A 23,520-nucleotide genomic window follows, 5' to 3' on the forward strand; every position below is an offset into this window, starting at 1 on the left:
TGTCAAGGAACAAGAGTGGCAGGATGGTTATAGTGCCAATAATATAGATGATAAATATAATGCTTTCCTTAACACATTTCTCATGCTCTTTGAGAGTTGCTTTCCATTAGAACATTATAAACAGGGTACCAGCAGTAATGGGCAGCCTGGGTGACTGACTAGTGGAATAAGGATATCATGTAGAACAAAGTGGGAATTATATCAAAATGTTAGAAGTAGTCACAATCAAGCTACAGTAGCCCACTACGAACAGTATTGTAAGGTGCTTAAAAATGTTATTAGGAAAGCAAAGAGTATGTGATATGCAAATAGAATAGCTAATTCACAGGATAAAATTAAAACCATATGGTCAGTTGTGAAGGAAGTGTCTGGTCAGCAGCACAAGGTTGACGATATAAAGTCAGTTCGCAGTAAAAATATTGGTGTTACTGATAAATCAGATGTATGTACAGTATTTAACAATCATTTTCTGAGCATTGCTGGTGAATTAAATAAAAATTTAGTTTCTACATAAAATCATATAACTTTCTTGGCAAATGCCTTTTTGAGATTGATGTCTGAAATAGTCCTCTGTGATACAGACAAGAGGGAGATTGTGTCAATAATTAAATCACTGAAGACTAAGGACTCTCATGGTTATGATGGAGTGCCTAGCAGAATATTAAAGTACTGTGCTGCACATGTTAGCCCTGTATTTAGCCATATTTGTAATTTTTCCTTTAGGAATGGTCAGTTTTCTGAGCGATTAAAGTACTCAATAGTAAAGCCGCTTCATAAAAAGGGAGAAAGGGATAATGTAGATAATTTTATACATATTTCTATGCCATCAGTGTTTGCAAAAGTTATTGAAAAGGGTGTGTATGTAAGGATAATTGATCATTTTATATCACACGATTTGCTATTGATTGTACAGTTCAGCTTTAGAAGTCGTTTAACAAGTGAAAATGCTATATTCTCTTTTCTCTGTGTGGTACTGTATGGGCTAAACAAGAGATTTCAAACACTTGGCATATTTTTTGATTTAACTAAGGCATTTGATTGTGTTGATCACAAAATATTGCTTCAGAAGTTGGACCATTACGGAATACGGGGAGTAGCTCACAATTGGTTCACCTCTTACTTTAGCAACAGGTAGAAAAAGGTCATTATTCACAATGTTGATAACGGCTGTGATGTGGGGTACAGTCAAGTTGAGTGTGCTCCAGAGATCAGTGTTGGGGACACTTGTGTTCCTTATTTATATAAATGATATGCCTTCTAGTATTACAGGTAACTCTAAAATATTTCTGTTTGCTGATGACACTAGCTTGGCAGTAAAGGATGTTGTGTACAACATTGGCTCGGTTTCAAATAGTGCAGTACATGACCTAAGTTCATGGCTTGTAGAAAGTAAACTAACACTAAATCACAGTAAGACTCAGTTTTTACAGTTTCTAACACACCATTTAACAAAACCTGATGTTTTAATTTCACAGAATGGACATATGATTAGTGAAACTGAACAGTTCAAATTTCTAGGCGTTCATATAGATAGTAAGCTGTCGTGGAAAGCCCACATTTAGGATCTTGTTCAAAGACTTAATACTGCCATTTTTACTATTCAAACGGTATCAGAAGTGAGTCATCGTTTGACACGAAAATTAGTCTACTTTGCTTATTTTCATTCTCTTATGTCATGTGGTATTATATTTTGGGGTAGCTCTTCCCATTCTAAAAGGATATTTTTGGCTCAGAAATGGGCAGTTCGGGCAATAAGTGCTGTAAGTTCATGAACCTCTTGTCGACCTCTGTTCACGAGTCTGGGTATTTTGGCATTGGCCTCTCAATATGTATATTCCTTATTGTTATTTCTTGTTACCAATATTAGCTTATTCCCAAGAATAAACAGCTTTCACTCGGTTAATACTCGGCAGAAATCAAACCTACATTTGGATCAGACTTCCTTAACTCTTGTGCAAAAAGGTGTGCAGTATACTGCTGCATCCATTTTCAATAAGCTGCCACTCAAATTCAAAAATCTTAGCAGTAATCCATACGCTTTCAAATCAAAACTAAAGAGTTTCCCCATGAGTCACTCCTTCTATTCTGTCGAGGAATTCCTTGAAAAATTAATGTGATTCTTATTGTATTGCTTATAGCGTTTACTTAAACTTATGACACATTTTTCACGTACATGAACATTTATTTTTATCTGTTATTACTTTTATGTTGTAACTTCATGTACTGACACATTCCATGACCTTGGAGATTTGCTCTTCAATTTGGGCCTATGGAACTTGACATGTAAATAAAAAAAACATAATAATAAAAAAGTAATCTCTGACAGAATTACAATGTCTTTAGCAAAGCTCAAGATTTGTATTTATTCTCTCAGAGTTTCCTTTCTAAATTTCTCTCTGGTTTTTTCTGTTGCCACTTGCACAATGTGACTGAGTGGCATGGTGGATATTTTGCAAAGACTGTCTCACTTCCTTCTCAGCTACTTCTTGTCCTTCGAGTCTTATAACTGCAGCCTCATTTCTGTACAAGTTGTACATAACATTTTGTTCCCTGTATTTTATTTTTGCTATCTTAAAGACATGTGTCTGCTAGCAACTAACCATTTGATGAGGCATTTACAGTAGAGCAAAACTTGCAGAAATTTACTCTTGCAAGCCACTTCAGCAAGTTAATTTCAGGAAATTGCTGCAGTACCTGCAGAAATGTTTCCTCTAGAATTCCACCATTAAATAGGATGTGGAAGTTTGCAGTGCTATAGTTAAAAAAAGGACAGTTTCTCTGCTGTTGAATTATTATTATTAATATTAATTTTAAAATTATTGTTATTATTGAAGAAAAAATGTTACTGAAATAAAGTTTTAAAAAATATTTGGGTACTGAAATGGAGAGAGAGGTATATATATTTAACATCATCAAGAAACACTTTTGAATGAAATAAAATCAGTGGACCTTTTTCTGATTAAAAACTTTCTGAGAATGACATATGCTGCTTTTGAACCTCTCCTATCTTTTGTACAATCTAAAATTTGTAAATAGGATACACAAATGGGACAAGCTATACCACAATGAGCGGCATTTTAATTTCTCTTCAATTTTTGCAGACACCATTTATCACTTTTATTACTAATGTGAGTGTTTATCGTTATGCTACATTAAAAAATCTGATATGATTTAAAGACATCTGTACCACCATTTTACTTCCCCTTCTGATGAAACACAGTAATCTGTAAATTAATTTCTATTATATATGTTTAAGAGTTTCAGGAGTACATTGTTTTTAGACCATCTGTCATTGTGCCAGTGTCCTTTTCAACACTAACATTTTCATACTGGTACTGAACACATAAACCATCTCATACTTCATGATGCCACCCTGAAGAGGACCGTCCTAAGTCAGTCAAAACATCGGCAATTTAATTATTCGTACATAAACACGAGCAGCGTCTGGCTCACCTTCTCCTGAGGCCAGCTCTCTATTGATGTCTCTGCTTTCGTACTTGAAAGATATTTTCAAGATGTGTAAATTATTCATCTATGTAAGTGGTCATCGATATATGAATAATTGTTATTGTCCTTCAATGTTTCAATAATGCTAACCTTGCCTGCCAGCTGTTCTATGTTTTAGCTAGGAGAACTGCAAGACTGCCAACATATCGTTTGTCGGCCGCTGCCGAACATCACTGATGTTCGAACTTGTAGCAGCCACTTGTGCATCCCTGAGGCCTATTAAAGCAATCTGTAAATGCAGTTTCTGGGCAGCTCTTCTGTGAATAATGCATAATATTAATGATCGGCTTACAGCCAACAAACAATGTGCACATTTAGTCCACTCCAGCGGTATCAAAGTAGGTTACACAATATCTTGAATTATTAATTTCCTCTCTCTTAATGGTACATTTATCTGTGCCACGTGATAATTTAAACTAATCTTTTTTATTTATTTTTACTTGGCTGCTTCTTTCAATGAATGGCACTCCAGTTAATTTCCTGTTATCAAAATTTGTTTTTCAATTACCACTAAAGAGCACCACACAAAATGAGAGAGAAAAGTTTTCTTCTTGAACATAATAATTCAGTCTCTTGTCATGCTGAAAGAGAGCATGCTCACTGTGTGGATAAACTCTTCAAATTCTAAACTCAATTACAGCGCACTGTTTTTCACGCACTCAGTTACGTTACACACTGCCAATCACATGCTACAATTTAGAGCCCTCCAGTGGCAGAGGTCTGCAGATATGTAGCCATGAAGAATAAAGATGTAGAATGTTAATAACATTTGTTGTCCTTAAAAGTATTCTCATAAAATATTCTGAAGTATTACTTTTCAGCACACGTCATAACAGGGCCTCCAGCCTTGATAATGGTTTTGATTCAGTGAGGAGTCCAGAACTTCCTACAGGTATGCCACACCAAGCTGAGGCCACTCATTGGTGATTACATACTGTAGAGTTATTAGATTTCAAGGATGTTGACTGCTAACTTCCATCCAGTGTTCCAAATACTCCCAGTCATTTTCTGTGGGGCTAAGATTGGGTCAGTAGAGATGCGTGAAGGTATTTTACTCTTTATCAAACCAGGAACATGCATACACAGCTGTTGTCACCTTGGAAGGTGGGAGTGTCCACACATTTTCATCATGAAGATGTAGAAAAGATGGGAATACTTGGTCATCAAAAATTTTGAAACAAACATTTTGGTTCAAGTTCAGAGTAAATTGAATGAGTGAGCCCAAGTTGTGATATGAAAAATACACCCAAAATATCACAAGACCATCTTTGATCCGAACTGCACCCTCCACACGCTGCAGTTTAAACATCCCACTAGACCATCACTGGATTCAGTGCCTCACGCCATGAGAAAAGTGGCCAAATCGTGTCTTGTCAGACCACACTACACTCCTCCAGTTAGCTACTACCTATAGTCTGTGTTGTTTGGAACACTGAAGATATGCAGACTCATGTGCCACTACGGCCAAGGCCTTTTGTGATATACCTGACTCCAAATGTCCATTGCATGCAGCTCCCTTCCCAAGTTTCTCCTGGCCTGGCTGTACTGTGGCACTGTGTCTCAGTTCCCAATGTGAGATAGAGTTACACTACTTCATAATACTCCATATCCGTCTACTCACAATTCAGATGTTGAAACACTGTTCCAATGGCATAAACTTGCCCTTCCCAGCCCAAGAAGCCACCTTTCTTGATGTTTACCTCCACCTCATGGATCACTCCACCAGTATCTCTATCCACATCAGAATTATCACCCACCAATAATCCCTCCATTAAAACAGCTGCCACTCATTCAACACCAAGGAGTGCCTTCCATTTACATTACAAGCAGCTGGTTCGACTGTCGAAGGATGGGCTGAATCTGACAGGTCACTTGTGGCCCAACATGAATGTTTGTTAGGGCGGCCAAGTTTAAGATGCACTGGAACAGCCGAGCTCAATGCAAGTGAATACGGCTAGCGAGCGGCCATCGGGGTTTTCCCAGGCAGAATGAAGGACGTGTTCTGGCAGCATGGTTGCAGAGTGAGCTAAGATGGAGAGACATTTTTATCTGAAGATTAAATAGTTAAAAAAAGTTATTAACATTGTTACCATTTGTAACAACTGAACTCATCATGGGTGTCACATAAGTGATTCACCAGATGAAAGAGGGTAATGTCTGCAACATAATGAACAGATTGTTTTTCTAAACAAACAAATTAAAAAAATGTTATAAACAATTTAGTTTATTTACGTAAATAGTGCCATAACTATGGAATCCTCCACAGAGAGACATGGTCTTATCAGCACAAGTTTCCTTCTTTAATATTCCAATAACTTTCAACATGTTTTAAATTGTAGTTGTGCTTTATAAAGTAGGTAAAGTTAGCATTTTGACTCGAGTGCCAGATGTGGTGACTTATGTCATTGGGAATTGTTTAAAAATGTTGAAGTAATGTATAAATGAGTTTATTAAGAGGCTGCAAAATGACTGCAAAAACTTTTGTGTTTTATCAAGGGAATTTATACGAAATTGTTACGAAAATTATGAATGGTGATCAGGATGAAAGTATCTGCACTAAATCAAGGAGTGTGCAGGGTAGAGCTCATGGCCTTTCATCTAGAATTTTGTTGAGGTACTTTTTTGTCTTGGTTTCACCTGGAGTCAGTAGAGCTTTGGGCGATATGCATGCCACAAATGTTATTTTCATGTTGTGGGACTTATATATTATTATTTAGAGCATGTTGATTGGTGTAAATGCTGTGTCTGCACAAAGTAATTCCAAACTGTGCACTGTTGATAGATACTGAATGGTTATTCAGTGAGTTATGTGTAAACAGCCACCATTCCCATGTGCGTTTCTGAAGAATGAAAGGGATTTATATTGAAGTTGAAATGAGTCTGTTTTGAGCAATATTATTATTCTTTGGAATTTCAACCAACAGATCCAACCATAGTACATCTTTTATTAAATTACTTTCTAATGTCTCACTGCTGGTACAAGTTTTTCATATAAACATTATGTGTCGTGTTGTTGGGCTATAGAGTGATGGTGAACAGACATCCCTTATTGATGACAGTGAGCCAAGGTCAAAGGTAATGGCTACATGTTGCCCAAACTCTGGTGGAACTTGCTACTGCATCGGCATCCTACCCAAGATCCTTCACACTCCCCTAAATTGGTGTCCTGTTGTCCACCCAACCTCACAACATCCTAGACCACCTCTACGCCATTCCCAGAAAAACCTCTTGCCACAGGCTTCATACCCTGTGGAAGAGCCAGGTGCAAGATCTGCCCAATCCTTCCACTCAGCACTTCCTATTCCAGTCCTGTCACAGGCTTATCATATCCCATCAGGGTCTGGGCCACCTGTGAAAGCAGCAATGTCATTACCTGAGCCATCTTAATCTTCCTCTCCACCACCACCTTTCCTGAACTGCAAACATGGGAGTTACCTTTACAATACATTCACTGCTCCTGAAATTATACTGGCCTCAATCTATGGTAACCTACTGTCCCCACATCCTCCATCCAATAGTTTCCACCCGCCTCTGTCATATTACTTCCTCCCTATTCTTGCCTCCTCATCCTCTTTGTGTGTCACCCTCTGCCAACACACCTGCCTGTATTTCCTCTCCCCTACTCCTTTCCTTTTTTGCTCCTGGCTTACCCCCCTCGTAACCTCCATGTCCTATAGCCTCCCAACTCTACACCTGTTGGCAGTCTAGTCCTGCACACTCCGCCAGACAGAGCTCTTCTGTCCCCCATCCATACTCTGCTATCCCTTCCCTTTCCCCACCTCCTCCTGATTGCTGCCTGTGTACCACATGACAGTTGTATTCCAGTCCAAGCTGCCAGAGATAGCAGTCATGTGTGTCTGAGATGTACTTGCTTGTTGAATGAGTGTGTGTGTGTGTGTGTGTGTGCGTGTGTTTCTTTTTCTGAAGAAGACCTTGGCCAATTGCTAATGTGTAAGTATCTTTTTGTTGCACCTAGATCCAACTCAACACGTCATCTTTACCGCGAGCAGCAATCTAGTTTTTCCTTATATAGTTGAGACAAAAGACAGGCAAAGGCAGTACAAGAGTGGTGTCCCAGAGAAAAAAAAAGAGATCACAAGGCAGATCACGTGATAAAGATTCGAAGAAAGTTGCAGGTTTCAACTGGCAGAGAACAGTAGCAGACAGAGAGGCATGGAAACCGTGACTGAAATTGTATTTGTTAGCATAAGATTAAAGTTGTTACACGTTGTAATGCTAGATTTAGCTGAACAGTAAATAATGATGGATCTTTGTAAGATTAAGGATTAAGATGTTTACTTTGAACCAATTGTGAGCCTGTTCCATTATTCTCCTGGCTGTGTGTGGTGTCAATGTGTAAGAGCCCGTTATGAGTTTACTTGTGCCATTGGAGTCGTGCAACAGCCTTTTAAGACTCCCACAATCTCTTGGTCATCCTGTGTGCTAGAAGCCAGTTCATGAAATGGCCCTGCAGGTAGGCTGCTACTGCAGTTTCAGGTGGCCATCGGAATACTTTCGATCATTTAGTTGAATGAGCTGTGTGCTCACCAATTAGGACAGGCTGCACCTCCTGCAAGAGGCGCACCCTGTGCTGAAGTGAGTGAAGGAGGCTTCTGTTCTTCAGGAAGCTCGACTGGAAGTGAGCGAGCTTCTGTCGCACCTGCTGACAAACTTGCTGCAGCTCGTCAGGGCTGGGGAGCTGAGAGCTGTCACATTCTTCCTGCCACCTGGAGAAAAAGTTAAGGGTTACTAACATAGTTTGTGTAATAACTCCTTGGCTGAAGTGCACTTACAGTGTAACAGGATCTAACACTGGGTGCTGCTGTTGGCAGTTTGTTTCCATTGGTCGTAGCGAATCGGGTGATGGTAGCCAATGAGAATTGCTGAATCTAACAATTTCTTTTAGAGATGAATGCAAATTGATTTTTTTTTAATGGAAATACATTTTCCTGGAGACATTTGAGTCTTCAGTTTATCTCTGATAAGGACAGAAGCTAAGTAATTAATTAAAATTTGTGCCAAGGCCGGAACTTCAACCCAGGTGTCGTGCTTACTAGGCAGATGTGTTATCCATTGCAACACCCTGACATTGTGGCTAACACAGCTGCATGGATTACCCTAGTCTAACGCCCTCCTTAACATAAACCTCAATTAAGAGGGGGAAAAAACAAGATGAGTTGAAGTACGAATCAAGACTTCTGTTAGGGATGGTACTAGACTAGGATCATCCATGCAGCTGTATAGTGTAGTGCATAGCACAAGTGACTAGTAATCAGGAGACACAGGTTCAGCTTCTGGTCTTGGGACAAATTTCAGTTCATTACTCCAGCTTCTCTCCTGATTTGTTCTCAATATCGAAACTGGGAAGAAAACTAGATGTGCTGACAGACTGACTTGGAGCGTAGCCTGAGGCCTAGGTTTATTTGGAATGTGACAATTTGGTTGTGAGTTGACGAAGCCAACAAATATCAACATGAACTTATGATTGCTGTCATAGATTGATGTCAGATAGCCTGAGATATACATTCATCATTGCAATAACGTACTTTATGTCTTCTTTCCAGTTTTGCCAAAAATTCTGTCGATGTGGTTATGTTCTAATCTGACGAAACAAAATACAAGCTGACTTTATTTATGAAGCATAGGAAATTACAAATGAACCTTCTGATTGGCTGCTGACAACTGACTCATGACTTGTTGTGTTCACTTCCCATCATTCATTGCACCAACAGCTCCGACATCAGCATGCAACGGAAAAGCCACAGTACATAGTAAAGACAACTTTACCAAATCCTTCCTTCATGTCTCACGATGCCTTTTATCCAGCCAATTCTAGGTCAGGACTGTGTTGTACTTCTCCTATTCCACAGAGAACTAACGATACCCATACATAGGCTATATTACAGTAGAGAAAAAAAATTTAATTGGATGGATAAAAAATTTACTCACCAAGTGGTACCAGAACACACACATAAAACACTTTTTTTTTTTTTTTTTTGTATGCTTTCGGAGCCAGTGGCTCCTTCTTCATGCAGAAGGGTTGAAGGGGAAGGAAGAGGGGTGAAGAAAAGGACTGGAGAGGTCTAGGGAAAGGGGTAGATTTTGAGAAAGTCACCCAGAACTGAGGGTCAGGGGAGACTTACCGTACAGTGTCTCATCCTGTACAGTAAGTCTCCCTGATCCGCGTTTCTGGGTGCTTTTCCCAAAATTTACCCCTTTCCCTAGACCTCTCCAATAATTTTCCTTCAACCTCTTCCTTCCCCTTCAACCCTTCTGCCAGAAGAACATGCCACTGGCTTGAAAGCTTGCCAATCACAACCATCTTTTATGTGTGTGTAGATTTTTTATCTATCCCATTGCATAATTTTGTCAATAATTGATTGTTTTTGTTTCTATACTATAGTATGGTAGTCGGTTACTTCCAAATGCATTTTAAAGCTACTGTCATCTCCCCTCCCCCCCCCCCCCCCCCCACCCACCCCTTCTCTTCCGCAGGGAGGAATCCATGTACCCTTTCTGACTGTGCCTAGCGTAATTACATGCTCAAATGTTACATTATGCTATACAGCATTTGTTTATCATGTATATGAGGCAGGCTGTGGGAATGAGCCCAGTGTTCACCTGTACAGATGTGAAAAACTGCCTAAAAGCCCCATACAAGCTGGCCAGAACACATGCCACCACAGTTAAACCATGAAGTGGTTTTGATCCAGGGCCAGTGCACCTCCCTTTGTTCCAGAAGTGGCCGCTTTAATGCGCTCGGCCAACCATTTGGGTAGTTTGTACAGTAAATGCTAATTCATTTGATGTCACACACAAAAAACAAGAATAGTGTCTATCACGTGATAAGCAACATGAAACCTAGATATAGACAAATTTTTCTCCTCCTGATATTCTCAAAAAGTTTTGAGAAGGTAATTTATAAAAAAAGTCAATATTCGTAATACCTTCACCCATTTTCCTCAGCGGCTATTACAGTTATATTTATCATGTGGATAAGAACGATATTATCCAAGTGTTGCAACTCAATGCTTATTTTATTTTTTACGAAACACGTATGACTGATAAGTCAACCCTACAGAGAGTGAGCGAGTCATATGGAGCATGCACCAAGAAAGGCTATGCGTAGTGAAGTGCATAAGCGTGGCATACTATCAATTGGAAGCCTCTACTGTGAGCATCTATGTCTTCTGATCAGAAGTATCTGGACACCACTTGGAATGTGGAACTGACCACTAGCTGTCATGAGAGGCAGACCCATCAGAAGTGGGGAGAATTGTGTTGTCAGTAGAGAACAAGTAACAGCAGAATGGGTGAGTCCGGAGAGCTCAGTGACTTCGAACTTGGGCCAGTCACTCTGTGTCATCTATGTAACAAATCTGCCAGAGACATTTCAACCCTTCTAAAGCTGCCATATTGACTGTCGGCGATGTGATTGTAAATTTTAAATGTGAAGGACTGACCACAGATAAACCGAGGCCAGGCAAACCTCATGTATTGGCAGACATGGACTGTCAAGCATTGCAGAGTGTGGTTATCAAAAATCACAAGACAAGAGTTGGAGGAATTATGATGGTCATTCAATAATTAAAGAGACAAATTGGTCTGGAGAAAAAGGCATTTATTTTTACAAAACAATACTTTTTCTACTTTTCAACATAATCCCCTTGAAATTTATGCACTTGCTCCAACAGGCTACAAGCTTTCTTATTTCAGCTGCAAAGAACTCTTTATCTTGATGTTTGAACCAATTTCCCACAAACTTTTTCACATCCTCGTTGTCCTGGAACCTCTTCCCACATGATGCCCCCTTCAGTGCACCAAACAAATGGACATCACTAGGTGCTAAATCAGAACTGTAAGGGGGATGAGATAGTACTTCCCAGCCCATTTTGTCAGTGGTTTCACGGATTAGTTGAGCAATATGAGGACGTATATTGTCGTGAAGAATCTCACATCTCCTCTGAGAGCCACAACACCTCTCTCTCGTGGCTGGCTTCACCTTATTTAAAAGCAAATCCGAATATTACTGGGTGTTCATTGTACACTGATTGAGATAATCACAAAAACTGGACCTTCAGCATTCCAAAACACCATGAACATGACTTGTCCTGCTGATGCTTGGGTTTTGAATTTTTTCTGGACAGGTGAGTTGGTTTGCTTCCATTCCATGCTTTGTATTTTTGATTCTGGCTCATAATAGTGAACCCAAGTCTCATCACAAGTTAAAATTTTGTTGAAGAAGTGCTCACCTTCTCTTTCATAACATTCCTTTAGCTCTGTGCACACTCTAAACCTCGTTTTCTTGTGTAGCTGCATCAACTCCATTGGGACCCATCTTGCACATGTTTTGCGGTACTTGGTACTTCGGCTTGTTACGGATAGTGTTATGAACTGTACCAGTACTAACTTGAACCTTATCAACTATCATTTTGACAGTGACAAGGCAGTCGGCACAAATAAGTCATCAATTCGACTTTCAAGTGAGGGAGTTGAACTGCAACTGGTCGACCAGAATGGTGTTCATCAGACACTGAGTCGCGACCATTTTTGAACTGCTCTACCCACTTGTAAAAATTTGCACAATTCATACAACCTTTGCCACAAACTTAAGATATTCTACAGTATATATTCACTGGTTTCTCACCTTCAGCAAGTAAAAAAACCAATAACAGAACATTGTTCAACTAATGTGGGCGTTTCAAGCAGACTCGCCATCTTGAAATGTATTTTTGAGGTTATAAACAGAACAATGTTGAATCAGCTGATCAGGGCTCGTTCCAGTGATGCCAACTTAAAGCCATAAAAGTATCAAACTTGCCCTATTAACAGTCTTTCTTTCTTTCCTTTTTTTTTTTTTTTTTGCCCCCCCCCCCCTCCCCCTCGCAGACCAATGTCTCTCTTTAATTATTGACTGACCCTCGTACATTCCAAAGTTCTACCAACAGTCTGGCTAGAAAAATAATTGTACATCGGGAGTTAAAATAATGAGGCACAATGGTCATACAACTCCTCACATTCTCATAGTCAGTACTAAGCGACACTTAAGATAATGTAAAGAGCAATAACATTGGATGGTACATGACTGGAAATGAGATCATGTTACACCCTATGATAATCTGATGAAAGAAGTTGGGTTTATTAAATGTCTGGAGAACTTTAACTACCATCATGAGTAGCACCAACAGTGAAATATTGAGGAGGTAGTGTGAATTATGGATGTGTTTTTCATTGTTAGGGTGTGGTCCCTTAAGAAAACACTAAATTCAGCATTGTGTACTGTGTACAATATAGGAATAATGTGGAGATGATGATTGTTTCTACCAGCATGACAATGCACCCTGTCATGAAGCAGCTTCTGTTAGGCAACGGTTTGTGGACAATAACATTCCTGATATGGACTCGCCCTGCCAGAGTCCTCACCTGATCCCAACAGAACACCTTTGTGGGATGAGTTAGAACATCGACTTTGCTCCAGACCCCTGTGTTCAGCATCAGTACCTTATCTGGTTTCAGTTCCTGAAGAAGAATGGGGTTCTATCCCTTCACAGGCATTAAGACACCTTAGTGAAAGTGTCCTCAGCAGAGTTTAAACTGCCATAAAAGCAAAGGGTGGAATAAGATTAAACAAAATAGCAAACTTATTTTCTGACAATAACCTTATAGCAGCTCTTCATTTTGGCTTCTGTAAAGGATCCCCCGACATAGAAAGCAATGTGTGCTCCCATGAACCCAGTTCTGTTGGTTATAAACAACAAAATGCAATCTACTGGCATTTTCTGAACCTGGTCAGGGCATTCAAGAATTTTTAAAATATAATTCTGTTACACCACGTATATTGCACACATGTGACTTATATAGAGGGTGTCCAAGGAGAAATGGTAGATATTTAGGAATGTGACAGGAATGACCATTCAAAGCAAAAAACTCTAGTAAATGTGGCTCTAAAGTGTATACCTTGAGAACTATGAGAAGGTGTTCAGTAGAAGAGATGTGTAGCACATTAGTGGAGGTGAACAAGTGTCGTAGCTCTTAAGCTATGCATTTTAGAGCTATACCTACTAGACAATTTTTTCCCCCCAAAATGTGTGAAGCAAAGAGTTTGCAGCACAAAAGGTTTGTTTCACTGTACTGAAGATCAGGAAGTGCTCACAGCTCTTAACGTATAAACTTTAGAGTCCACGCTTACTAGACTCTTTTGGTTCAAATAATCATTACTGTCATATCCCTGAATATTGACCATTCATCCTGGGACACACTGTATAATCAAGTGTTGTGTTGAATTAATATCAAAATAATTTTTTAAAAGATTTTACTTTAAAATTTATGTAATAGAATGGCTGTGAAATATTTACCATCAATAGGCGAAATTCTCAGTACTGTCAGTAGACAGACATTAAATGGGGAGAAATTATTCTTTCAGAAATATTTGTTCTTTTCTCCAGAACAAAACAGTAATAGGCTGTGGAAGGTTATAAAGAAAAGGCAGATCTCTCACACTTCAGGATGAGAGATACACGCCTGTTTTTAGGAAGACAGACAACAAAGATAGAGTGTGAGAAGGTGACATTCTTTTTGTAGACCACTACTGAGAAAATTAGAGTACAGGCGTTTGAAGCTGACTGCGGAATTATTCTACTGCTGCCAACATACATTTCACATAGGGACTGTGAAGATGAAAGAAATCACAGCTCGTATGGGGGTATACAGACAGTCACTTTTCCCTTGTTCTCTTTGTAAGTGGAACAGGAAAGGAAACGAGAAGTATTGGTACAAGGTAACCTCTGCCACACATCGTACAGTAGCTTGTGAAGTATGTGTGTATATGTAGGTGTAGAATATACTATCCTTGAGCTTCTGTTCTCTCTGCTGCCTTGCCCTTCATCTCACCGCGTGGGTTCTTCTCATCCTGGCATTAACGTGACCTGTACTTCCTATTTAACCTTTCCCAACCTGTCCCCTCCCTTCCCTGAGAAAGGTACAAATATTTCCAAAAGCTAGGTTGCTCTCTTGAACTGTTATGTTAGGTTGTAGGCAATACTAAGAATTTCACAGTCTGGTGGTATATGTTCGCCAACCACAATTTTGTAGTTTTCTCAACTACTTTATGATTTGTATACTGTAGTTACACTTTTAAAAAAATGTGAATAAAAGAAATGATTTTTACATTACAAACATGTTTCAGTCCTTTTTCTATCTAATGTAGGATTGGGATAAATACACTAGCTGATCAAAATATCTGAACATCCATATGTAATATGAAAATAAGTACTAGGTATCACAAGAGATGGACCAACCAGTATAAATGTTGGTAGAGAGGCAGTAACAGCAGTCAGGAGAGCTCAGGGACTTTGAACTGTCAAACAAGGAGCCCCCCTCCCCGGGATCTATTCTTGGCCCCTATCTCTTTTTAGTCTATGTTAATTATGTCACCCAGCCACAAAACTCCATAATAGTGAGCTATACAGATGACACATCTCTTTTGTTTTTTGGCAAAAATACCTGTGAACTTACATCTTCTGCAACAGATGGAGTAATAACTAAAATTAAGTATTTTTGAGACCAAGAGTTGAAGGTCAATGTTAATAAATCACAATTATTATCATTCTAGACTGTTAATTCTCATCATACTTCTATAAATAATATACACTCCTGGAAATTGAAATAAGAACACCGTGAATTCATTGTCCCAGGAAGGGGAAACTTTATTGACACATTCCTGGGGTCAGATACATCACATGATCACACTGACAGAATCACAGGCACATAGACACAGGCAACAGAGCGTGCACAATGTCGGCACTAGTACAGTGTATATCCACCTTTTGCAGCAATGCAGGCTGCTATTCTCCCATGGAGACGATCGTAGAGATGCTGGATGTAGTCCTGTGGAACGGCTTGCCATGCCATTTCCACCTGGCGCCTCAGTTGGACCAGCGTTCGTGCTGGACGTGCAGACCGCGTGAGACGACGCTTCATCCAGTCCCAAACATGCTCAATGGGGGACAGATACGGAGATCTTGCTGGCCAGGGTAGTTGACTTACACCTTCTAGAGCACGTTGGGTGGCACGGGATACATGCGGACGTGCATTGTCCTGTTGGAACAGCAAGTTCCCTTGCCGGTCTAGGAATGGTAGAATGATGGGTTCGATGACGGTTTGGATGTACCGTGCACTATTCAGTGTCCCCTCGACGATCACCAGTGGTGTACGGCCACTGTAGGAGATCGCTCCCCACACCATGATGCCGGGTGTTGGCCCTGTGTGCCTCGGTCGTATGCAGTCCTGATTGTGGTGCTCACCTGCACAGCGCCAAACACGCATACGACCATCATTGGCACCAAGGCAGAAGCGACTCTCATCGCTGAAGACGACACGTCTCCATTCGTCCCTCCATTCACGCCTGTCGCGACACCACTGGAGGCGGGCTGCACGATGTTGGGGCGTGAGCGGAAGACGGCCTAACGGTGTGCGGGACCGTAGCCCAGCTTCATGGAGACGGTTGCGAATGGTCCTTGCCGATACCCCAGGAGCAACAGTGTCCCTAATTTGCTGGGAAGTGGCGGTGTGGTCCCCTACGGCACTGCGTAGGATCCTACGGTCTTGGCGTGCATCCGTGCGTCGCTGCGGTCCGGTCCCAGGTCGACGGACACGTGCACCTTCCGCCAACCACTGGCGACAACATCGATGTACTGTGGAGACCTCACGCCCCACGTGTTGAGCAATTCGGCGGTACGTCCACCCGGCCTCCCGCATGCCCACTATACGCCCTCGCTCAAAGTCCGTCAACTGCACATACGGTTCACGTCCACACTGTCGCGGCATGCTACCAGTGTTAAAGACTGCGATGGAGCTCCGTATGCCACTGCAAACTGGCTGACACTGACGGCGGCGGTGCACAAATGCTGCGCAGCTAGCGCCATTCGACGGCCAACACCGCGGTTCCTGGTGTGTCCGCTGTGCCGTGCGTGTGATCATTGCTTGTACAGCCCTCTCGCAGTGTCTGGAGCAAGTATGGTGGGTCTGACACACCGGTGTCAATGTGTTCTTTTTTCCATTTCCAGGAGTGTATAAGGAATTGAGGCAGCAGACACTAATAGCTGCAAATTCTTAGGCCTATACTTAGATGAAAACTTGCGGTGGTCAAAGCATGTTAACTTTGTGTGTGGAAAGATTAGTAGTGGATTATATCTACTCATTAATCTTGCAAAAATAGTTACAAACCCTGCTATTCAAACTGTTTACTATGGAACAATATATCCTTTACTAAAATATGGTATTGAACTTTGGGGTTGTGCTGCTGATACATACCTCAATAGATTAATGTTGTTGCAGAAGAAGGCAATCAGAATAATGCTTGATCTGGATCATAATGATTCTGTTAGAGATATTTTTGTGTGACATAAGTACCTTACAGTGTATTCATTATATTTATATAAGGTAATTTTATTTTTTGTAAATCATCAGAAAGTTTCAAGAAGATGCAATGACATACACGACCACAACACTAGAAATAAAAATAGTTACTTTAGGCAGAGAACAAAGTTAAAAATAACAGATCACAGCCCATACATCAGTGGCCAAATTTGGTTTAACAAATTGCCAAAAGACTTATGTGCCTATGATGGATATATCTTTAAAACGAAACTCAAATTATTCCTGGCAAAGAAATGTTTGTACTCTCTGAATTCTAAGTTGAAATCATGTGATCTTATAGTTTGTATTAGAAATTAGAAATATTTTTGTTGTATACCTACTTCTGTGACACTACAGTCCCTTTGTGTGCTTTTATTATGGTCTTGCTAATTTATATCAACTATTTGTTTTGTCTGTATTTTAAGAACATCTTCATAATTATGTAAACAACAATGACATTTGCAATAGTCATCATTTTTGTTGACTCTATGCAAAAGAAATTAAATAAATAAATGTGGGCTAGTCATTGTGGAAGGGGCCTCCCGACCAATGACGCCAAATGCTCATTTCCATTTATCTGATCAACAAATCATCAGGGACATTTCAACCCTTCTAATGCATCCCAAGTTGGCTGTTAGTGATATGATGCTGAAGTGAAAAAGCAAAGGAATGATCAAACCGAGACCAGGCACAGATCATGTACTGATGGACAGGGACTGTAGAGCATTGTGAAGGGTGGCTGTAAAAACACCGCACGAAATCAGCGAATCACGCATGAGTTCCGAAGTTCTGGCAACGATACAGCTGGCACAAAGACTGTGTGTAGGGAGTTAAAAAGAACAGGGGACAATGATTGAGCAGTTTCATTAAGTCACATATTTCTGTACTCAGTGGTGATATTTGAGATGGTGTAAAGAGTGATACCAGTGGCCAGTAGCAACTGGAAACGGGTGATTTCGAGTGCTGAATCTGTACCATGTGGCAATCCATTGAAAGGATTTAGGATTTTTGAGCACCTGGAGAATGTTACCAACCATCGTTGTAGGGCAAATAGTGCAGTATGGAGCAGTCAGTATTGTGATATGCGGATGTTTCTCACAGTTGGGGTGCAGTTCCCTTATTGTACTTAAGAAAAACCAAATGTGGAATAATATGAATACATTTTACAGGATCGTGTACTGTGTGCAATAGAGGAACAATTCAGAGATGGTGATTGCATCACCATGATGATGCACTGTGTCATACAGCAGCATACGTGAGGCAGTGGTTTGTGGACAACGACAATCCTGAAATGGACTGTCCTGCACAGAGCCCCATCCTGAATGTCTCTGGGATGAGTTAGAACAGTGGTTCCCAACATGTGGTCCACGGACCCCCAGGGGTCCACGAGCTATGCCAGAGGGGTCTGCAAGATGCTTTAAAAATAAAAAATATATTAAATATATTTCGTATGATATCAGAGTTTTCATTTTGGCCGCTTCCTGCATGAGCATGGCTTTAGCGAATGCTAACTTCTGCATCTAGCTTCTTCTTAGAGTGTAAAGAGATTGGCAGTGAGCATGAGCAACTTCTTATTCATACAGAAGTAAGATGGCTTTCTCGAGGTAGGATCTTGTCAAGATTTTTTTAACTTAGAGACGAGGTTCGTGTTTTCCTTCTTGACACAAAGTATGCGGATTTTCTCACTAACTTCTCTTGGCTTTGCTCAGTTGTGTACTTAGCTGATGTGTTTGAACACTTGAATGTGTTAAACTTGAGTTTACATGGAAAAAGTGTAGACATGTTCAAAGTTGAGGATAAGATTAGTGCTATGGTCAAAAAGTGTCAGATCTGGGCGGCAAGGATAGAAAATGAGTTGCTAACTAATTTTTCTACTTTAAAAGAATTCTTGGAGTCATCAGAGGAGAGTTTGCCTGACCATATCAAGATCAATGTAGCCGAGCATCTATGCAGCCTAGCCGCCACTTTTAGAGAGTATTTCCCAGAACCTGATGACAAATGGATTCAAAATCCCTTCAGCTGTGAAGAAATACACAAAATCCAAGGCCTCACTGAAGATGAGCAAGATCAACTTGTGGATCTGTCCAGATGTGGTACAATGATAAACATTTTCATCGGTGATAAAATTACAGACTTCTGGGCATCGGCACGTAAGGACTACAAGAAACTTGGAGATAAGGCAATGAAAAATATCCTTCCATTTGCAACCACATATCGGTGTGAGCAAGCATTTTCTTCCATGTGTTTAATGAAAAACAAATATAGGAATCGGCTTGACATGCGGTCAGATTTCAGAGTGAAAGTTTCAAGTTTGGAACCTAATATTTCAGAAATAATGGACTCAGAGGTCAGATTGAACTCATCTCATTAAGAACTGTATACTGATGGAGTACTCTGTTGTAACTGTATTTTTTCAAATAAATAATACTTTGTATGAAAGTAGTGTTTTCTTATTTCTCACACATGTCTACTCAATGCAATCTCAAGTGTAGTACACTTGAAAGACCAATACACTCAGTTTTAATTTTTTCCTGTCATTTTCAGTTCATACTCTTTTTCTTTTTTTTTTTTTTTTTTTAAGGCGTTTGTTATACTAAACACCCAGATTTGAAGACAAAGATTTTGAGCAATAATCAGAAATTTAACAAAAACAATTATGACTAAATTGGAAAAGTTTTAAGCTCAATATTTTTTCAATAATGAATATGTCAATGTTTTTTCTAAGTACCAAAGCTTACAAAGAGACTCTTAATTTGGCTCTTTTAGGTACTTGATACTGTGATATGACAAGGTACCAATCATGCTCGATGAGGGGGTCCTGGAGAAAATTTTGTTGGGAACCTCTGAGTTAGAATGTAAACTTCGCTCCAGACCCCCGTGTCCAACATCACCACCTTCTCCAGTTTCAACTCTTGAGTAAGAATGGGCTGCCATCCCTCCACAGACATTCAGACATCTCACTGAACATGTCCCAAGCAGGTTTGGTTGTCATAACAGTGAAGTGTAGACACACCCCATGTTAATGTCCACAAATTGATCTCCAGGTACTTTCAATCAAACATTGTAGGTATCCAGATAATGCTGGATGCTTAAAAAAGATATTTTAAAAAAGTAAAAAATATCCTTTGCCTCTATGGCACAATAAGTATACTCCTTTCATTGGGAAGTACGAAGACGGTGCTTGTCAAAAGCTTAGCATGCATGTGTTTGACACGTACTGTGCAACCTCCTCCTCAAGCCTCTCCAGATCCTTCTCGGTGATGCGCCACAGGTGTGGGTTGGGCTCCCCTGCTGAAGTGACTGTGCGGTAGTACAGCCACTCACGAACTGCTCGCTGGATTTTGATGGCAGCCTTCTCTCGCTCTAGTTCACGTCTTATGTGAGGAAAGTGCTTTCGGGTGGAGTAACCCCTCCATACCGATTGTATTTTCTTTGCACTCTTGTATCCTAAAGAACCAAAGGTGATGGCATCACTTGTAAACAGCAGAAATAAGGCACTCAGAAAGACATTAAAAAGGCTATTACACTGTCCTCAGTTTCTTATATAATAATAATAATAATAATAATAATAATAATACCTCAGTTTCATATACACTGAAGAGCCAAAGAAACTGGTATACCTACCTAATATCTTGCAGGGCCCCCGCAAGCACGCAGAAGTGCCGCAACACAATATGGCATGGATTTGACTAATGTCTGAAGTAGTTTTGGAGGAAATTGACACCGTGAATCCTGCAGGGCTGTCCATAAATCCATAAGAGTACAAGGGGGTGGATATCTCTTCTGAACAGCACGTTGCAAGGCATCCCAGATATGCCCAATAATGATCATGTCTGGGGAGTTTGGTGGCCAGTGAAAATGTTTGAACTCCGAAGAGTGTTCCTGGAGCCACTCTGTAGCAATTCTGGGCATGTGGGGTGTTGCATTGTCATGCTGGAACTGCCCAGGTCTGTCGGAATGCACAGTGAACATGAATGGATGCAGGTGATCAGACAGGATGCTTACGTATGTGTCACCTTTCAGAGTCATACCTAGACATATCAGTGCTCCCATATCACTCCAACTGCACACGCCCCTCACCACTGCAGAGTCTCCACCAGCTTCAACAGTCCCCTGCTGATATGCAGGGTCCATGGATTCATGAGGTTGTCACCATACCTATACACTTCTATCTGCTTGACACAATTTGAAATGAAACTCATCTGACCAGATGATATGTTTCCAGCCATCAACAGTCCAATGTCAGTGTTGACAGGCCCAGGCAAGGTGTAAAGCTTTGTGTTGTGCACCCATCAGAGGTACATGAGAGGGCCTTTGGCTCTGTAAGCCTATATCGATGATGTTTCATTGAATAGTTCGCACCTGACCCTTGTTGATGGCCCAGCATTGAAATCTGCAGCAATTTGCAGAAGGGTGGCACTTCTGTCACACTGAATGATTCTCTTCAGTCATCATTGGTCCCATTCTTGCAGGATCTTTTTCTGGCCACAGTGATGTTGGAGATTTGATCTTTTACCAAATTCCTGATATTCATGGTACACTCATGAAATGGTCCTATGGAAAAATCCCCACTTCATCACTACCTTGAAGATGCTGTGTCCCTTCGTTCATGTGCTGACTATAACACCACATTCAAACTCACTTAAATCTTGATAACCTGCCATTGTAGCAGCAGTAACTGATCTAACAACTGCGCAAGACACTTGTTGTCTTATATAGGCGTTGCTGACTGCAGTGCCGTATTCTGCCTGTTTACGTATCTCTGTATATGAATACTCATGCCTATACCAGTTTCTTAGGCACTTCAGTGTGTAATAATAATAATAATAACAGATAAATAATAGATAAAACAACACCACATAACAAACCTGACATCATACTCACCAATAAAAAGAAGAAATTAACACAACTAATCGAAATATCCATACCCAATACAACAAATATACAGAAGAAAACAGGAGAAAAAATTGAAAAATACATCCAACTGGCTGAGGAAGTCAAAGACATGTGGCATCAGGATAAAGTTGACATCATACCAATTATACTATCAACTACAGGTGTCATACCACACAATATCCACCAGTACATCAACACAACACAGCTACATCCAAATGTATATATACAACTACAGAAATCTGTAATTATTGATACATGTTCAATTACCCGAAAGTTCCTAAATGCAATGTAACATATACCGTACAGTTAAAAGGAAGTCACGCTTGATCAAGGTCCGCGTCAGTTTCCATTTTTAACCAGACATAACGTCTGAGACAGGAAAGATAATAATACTAACAAAACTCAAACTATGTAGCCTCTACAGATAATATAGTAATATTTTCTGAAAACACTGATATAGCAAATAACTGCGTCATCATGTTGAAAGTAATGGTGAAAAACTCTGGATAACAAATTTTTTTCGAGAGGATAATTCATAATAAACATTAAAAATGCTCCAATATTCCTATGCATGATATATGGTAGAATTAACAGAGTGAATAAATTTAAATACTCATGGGAAATAACGTAGGCAGGTGGCCTAGATAAAGAAGTAAACAAAAACAGAACCCAGAAAATAGTTAATGGACATTAAAAAAATGAGCCTCTGTGAAAAAAATCCAACAGTACAACACTGTCATAGAACCAAGTTGCCTTTATGCAGCAGAATGTTTAGTCCTCAACAAAAAGGGAAAATTGAAGAATTGGAGAAGGTACGATAGAAAATATTCTGTCCAAGAAAAGTTGGGAGCGTGTGGATGAGAAGAAGTAATGAAGAAATCTACCCCAAACTGAAAACTATCTGATGCTCCTAGGAAAAGAAGAGTTTTATTTTAGATCACTCTGTCTGAATGAACTTGGAAAGACTGACCAAAAAAATATTTGACAACTTTGACATACATCCCAAAAATGCAAATCAGTTGTTCAGGGTTGTATTATATATTAAACTGAGGGCAGTGTAGTAGCTCTTCTAACACCTTATTTCTGATTGCAGAATGATTCTGCTGCAGCCATCACACATTTTGTATAAGGACCACAAAGATAAGAAATATTATGTGGAGGCATATAGATCCCTCACTCTATTTGCGAGTGGAACAGGGAAGGACATGACTGGTAGTGGTAAAAGATTTGCTCCACCACATTCCATTTGGTGGCTTGAGTAGTAAACATGATGACTCAGCAGAAATAAATGTTATATAAGCAGAAATTCTAGACAGGCCATCTTTTCAAAACAAGTTTATATAGTTTGGAAATTTTCGGAAAAAACATCATAAACTGGACTATTTTTTAGACAGATTGAAAAATTGAGAAATATTGAAAAAATACTGGAAAAACAAAAAAAACAAACACATGAGGAAGACACTTCATGTGGTCCATAGATGGCTATTATTGAAGAAAGAAGAAATAGTACTAACAATAAATCTTTGATTGTGGTGGTTATTCATAACCAGATTAATTTTTTTCCAGCCATCAGTGTTTGGAATGGTCTGATGCCATCATTTATGTCTTTGCATTTGTCCTAATCTTTTCATCTCTGCTTAACAACTGCATCTAATGTACTCCATAATAAAACCTCCTGACAGATTAAAATTGTGTGTGTGT

General features: G+C 40.0%; 1 protein-coding gene across 2 annotated transcripts in view; it reads right to left on the reverse strand.

The window, feature by feature from the left end:
• The window catches only part of LOC126428211 (uncharacterized), a 45,091-nt gene that overhangs the window by 5,337 nt on the left and 16,234 nt on the right, over nt 1-23,520 (reverse strand). For both annotated transcript variants that reach the window (XR_007576795.1, XM_050090128.1), the window contains exons 2-3: nt 20,142-20,370; nt 8,056-8,234 (exon numbers count right to left, since the gene is read on the reverse strand). Coding sequence is in view for 1 of the 2 variants with exons in the window: in XM_050090128.1 (XP_049946085.1) it covers nt 8,056-8,234; nt 20,142-20,370 (408 nt within the window). In the remaining variant the exon portion in view is untranslated. The remainder of the gene's footprint in view (nt 1-8,055; nt 8,235-20,141; nt 20,371-23,520) is intronic.

This window comes from Schistocerca serialis, chromosome 12, assembly GCF_023864345.2.
Source record: "Schistocerca serialis cubense isolate TAMUIC-IGC-003099 chromosome 12, iqSchSeri2.2, whole genome shotgun sequence".
NCBI lineage: Eukaryota > Metazoa > Arthropoda > Insecta > Orthoptera > Acrididae > Schistocerca > Schistocerca serialis.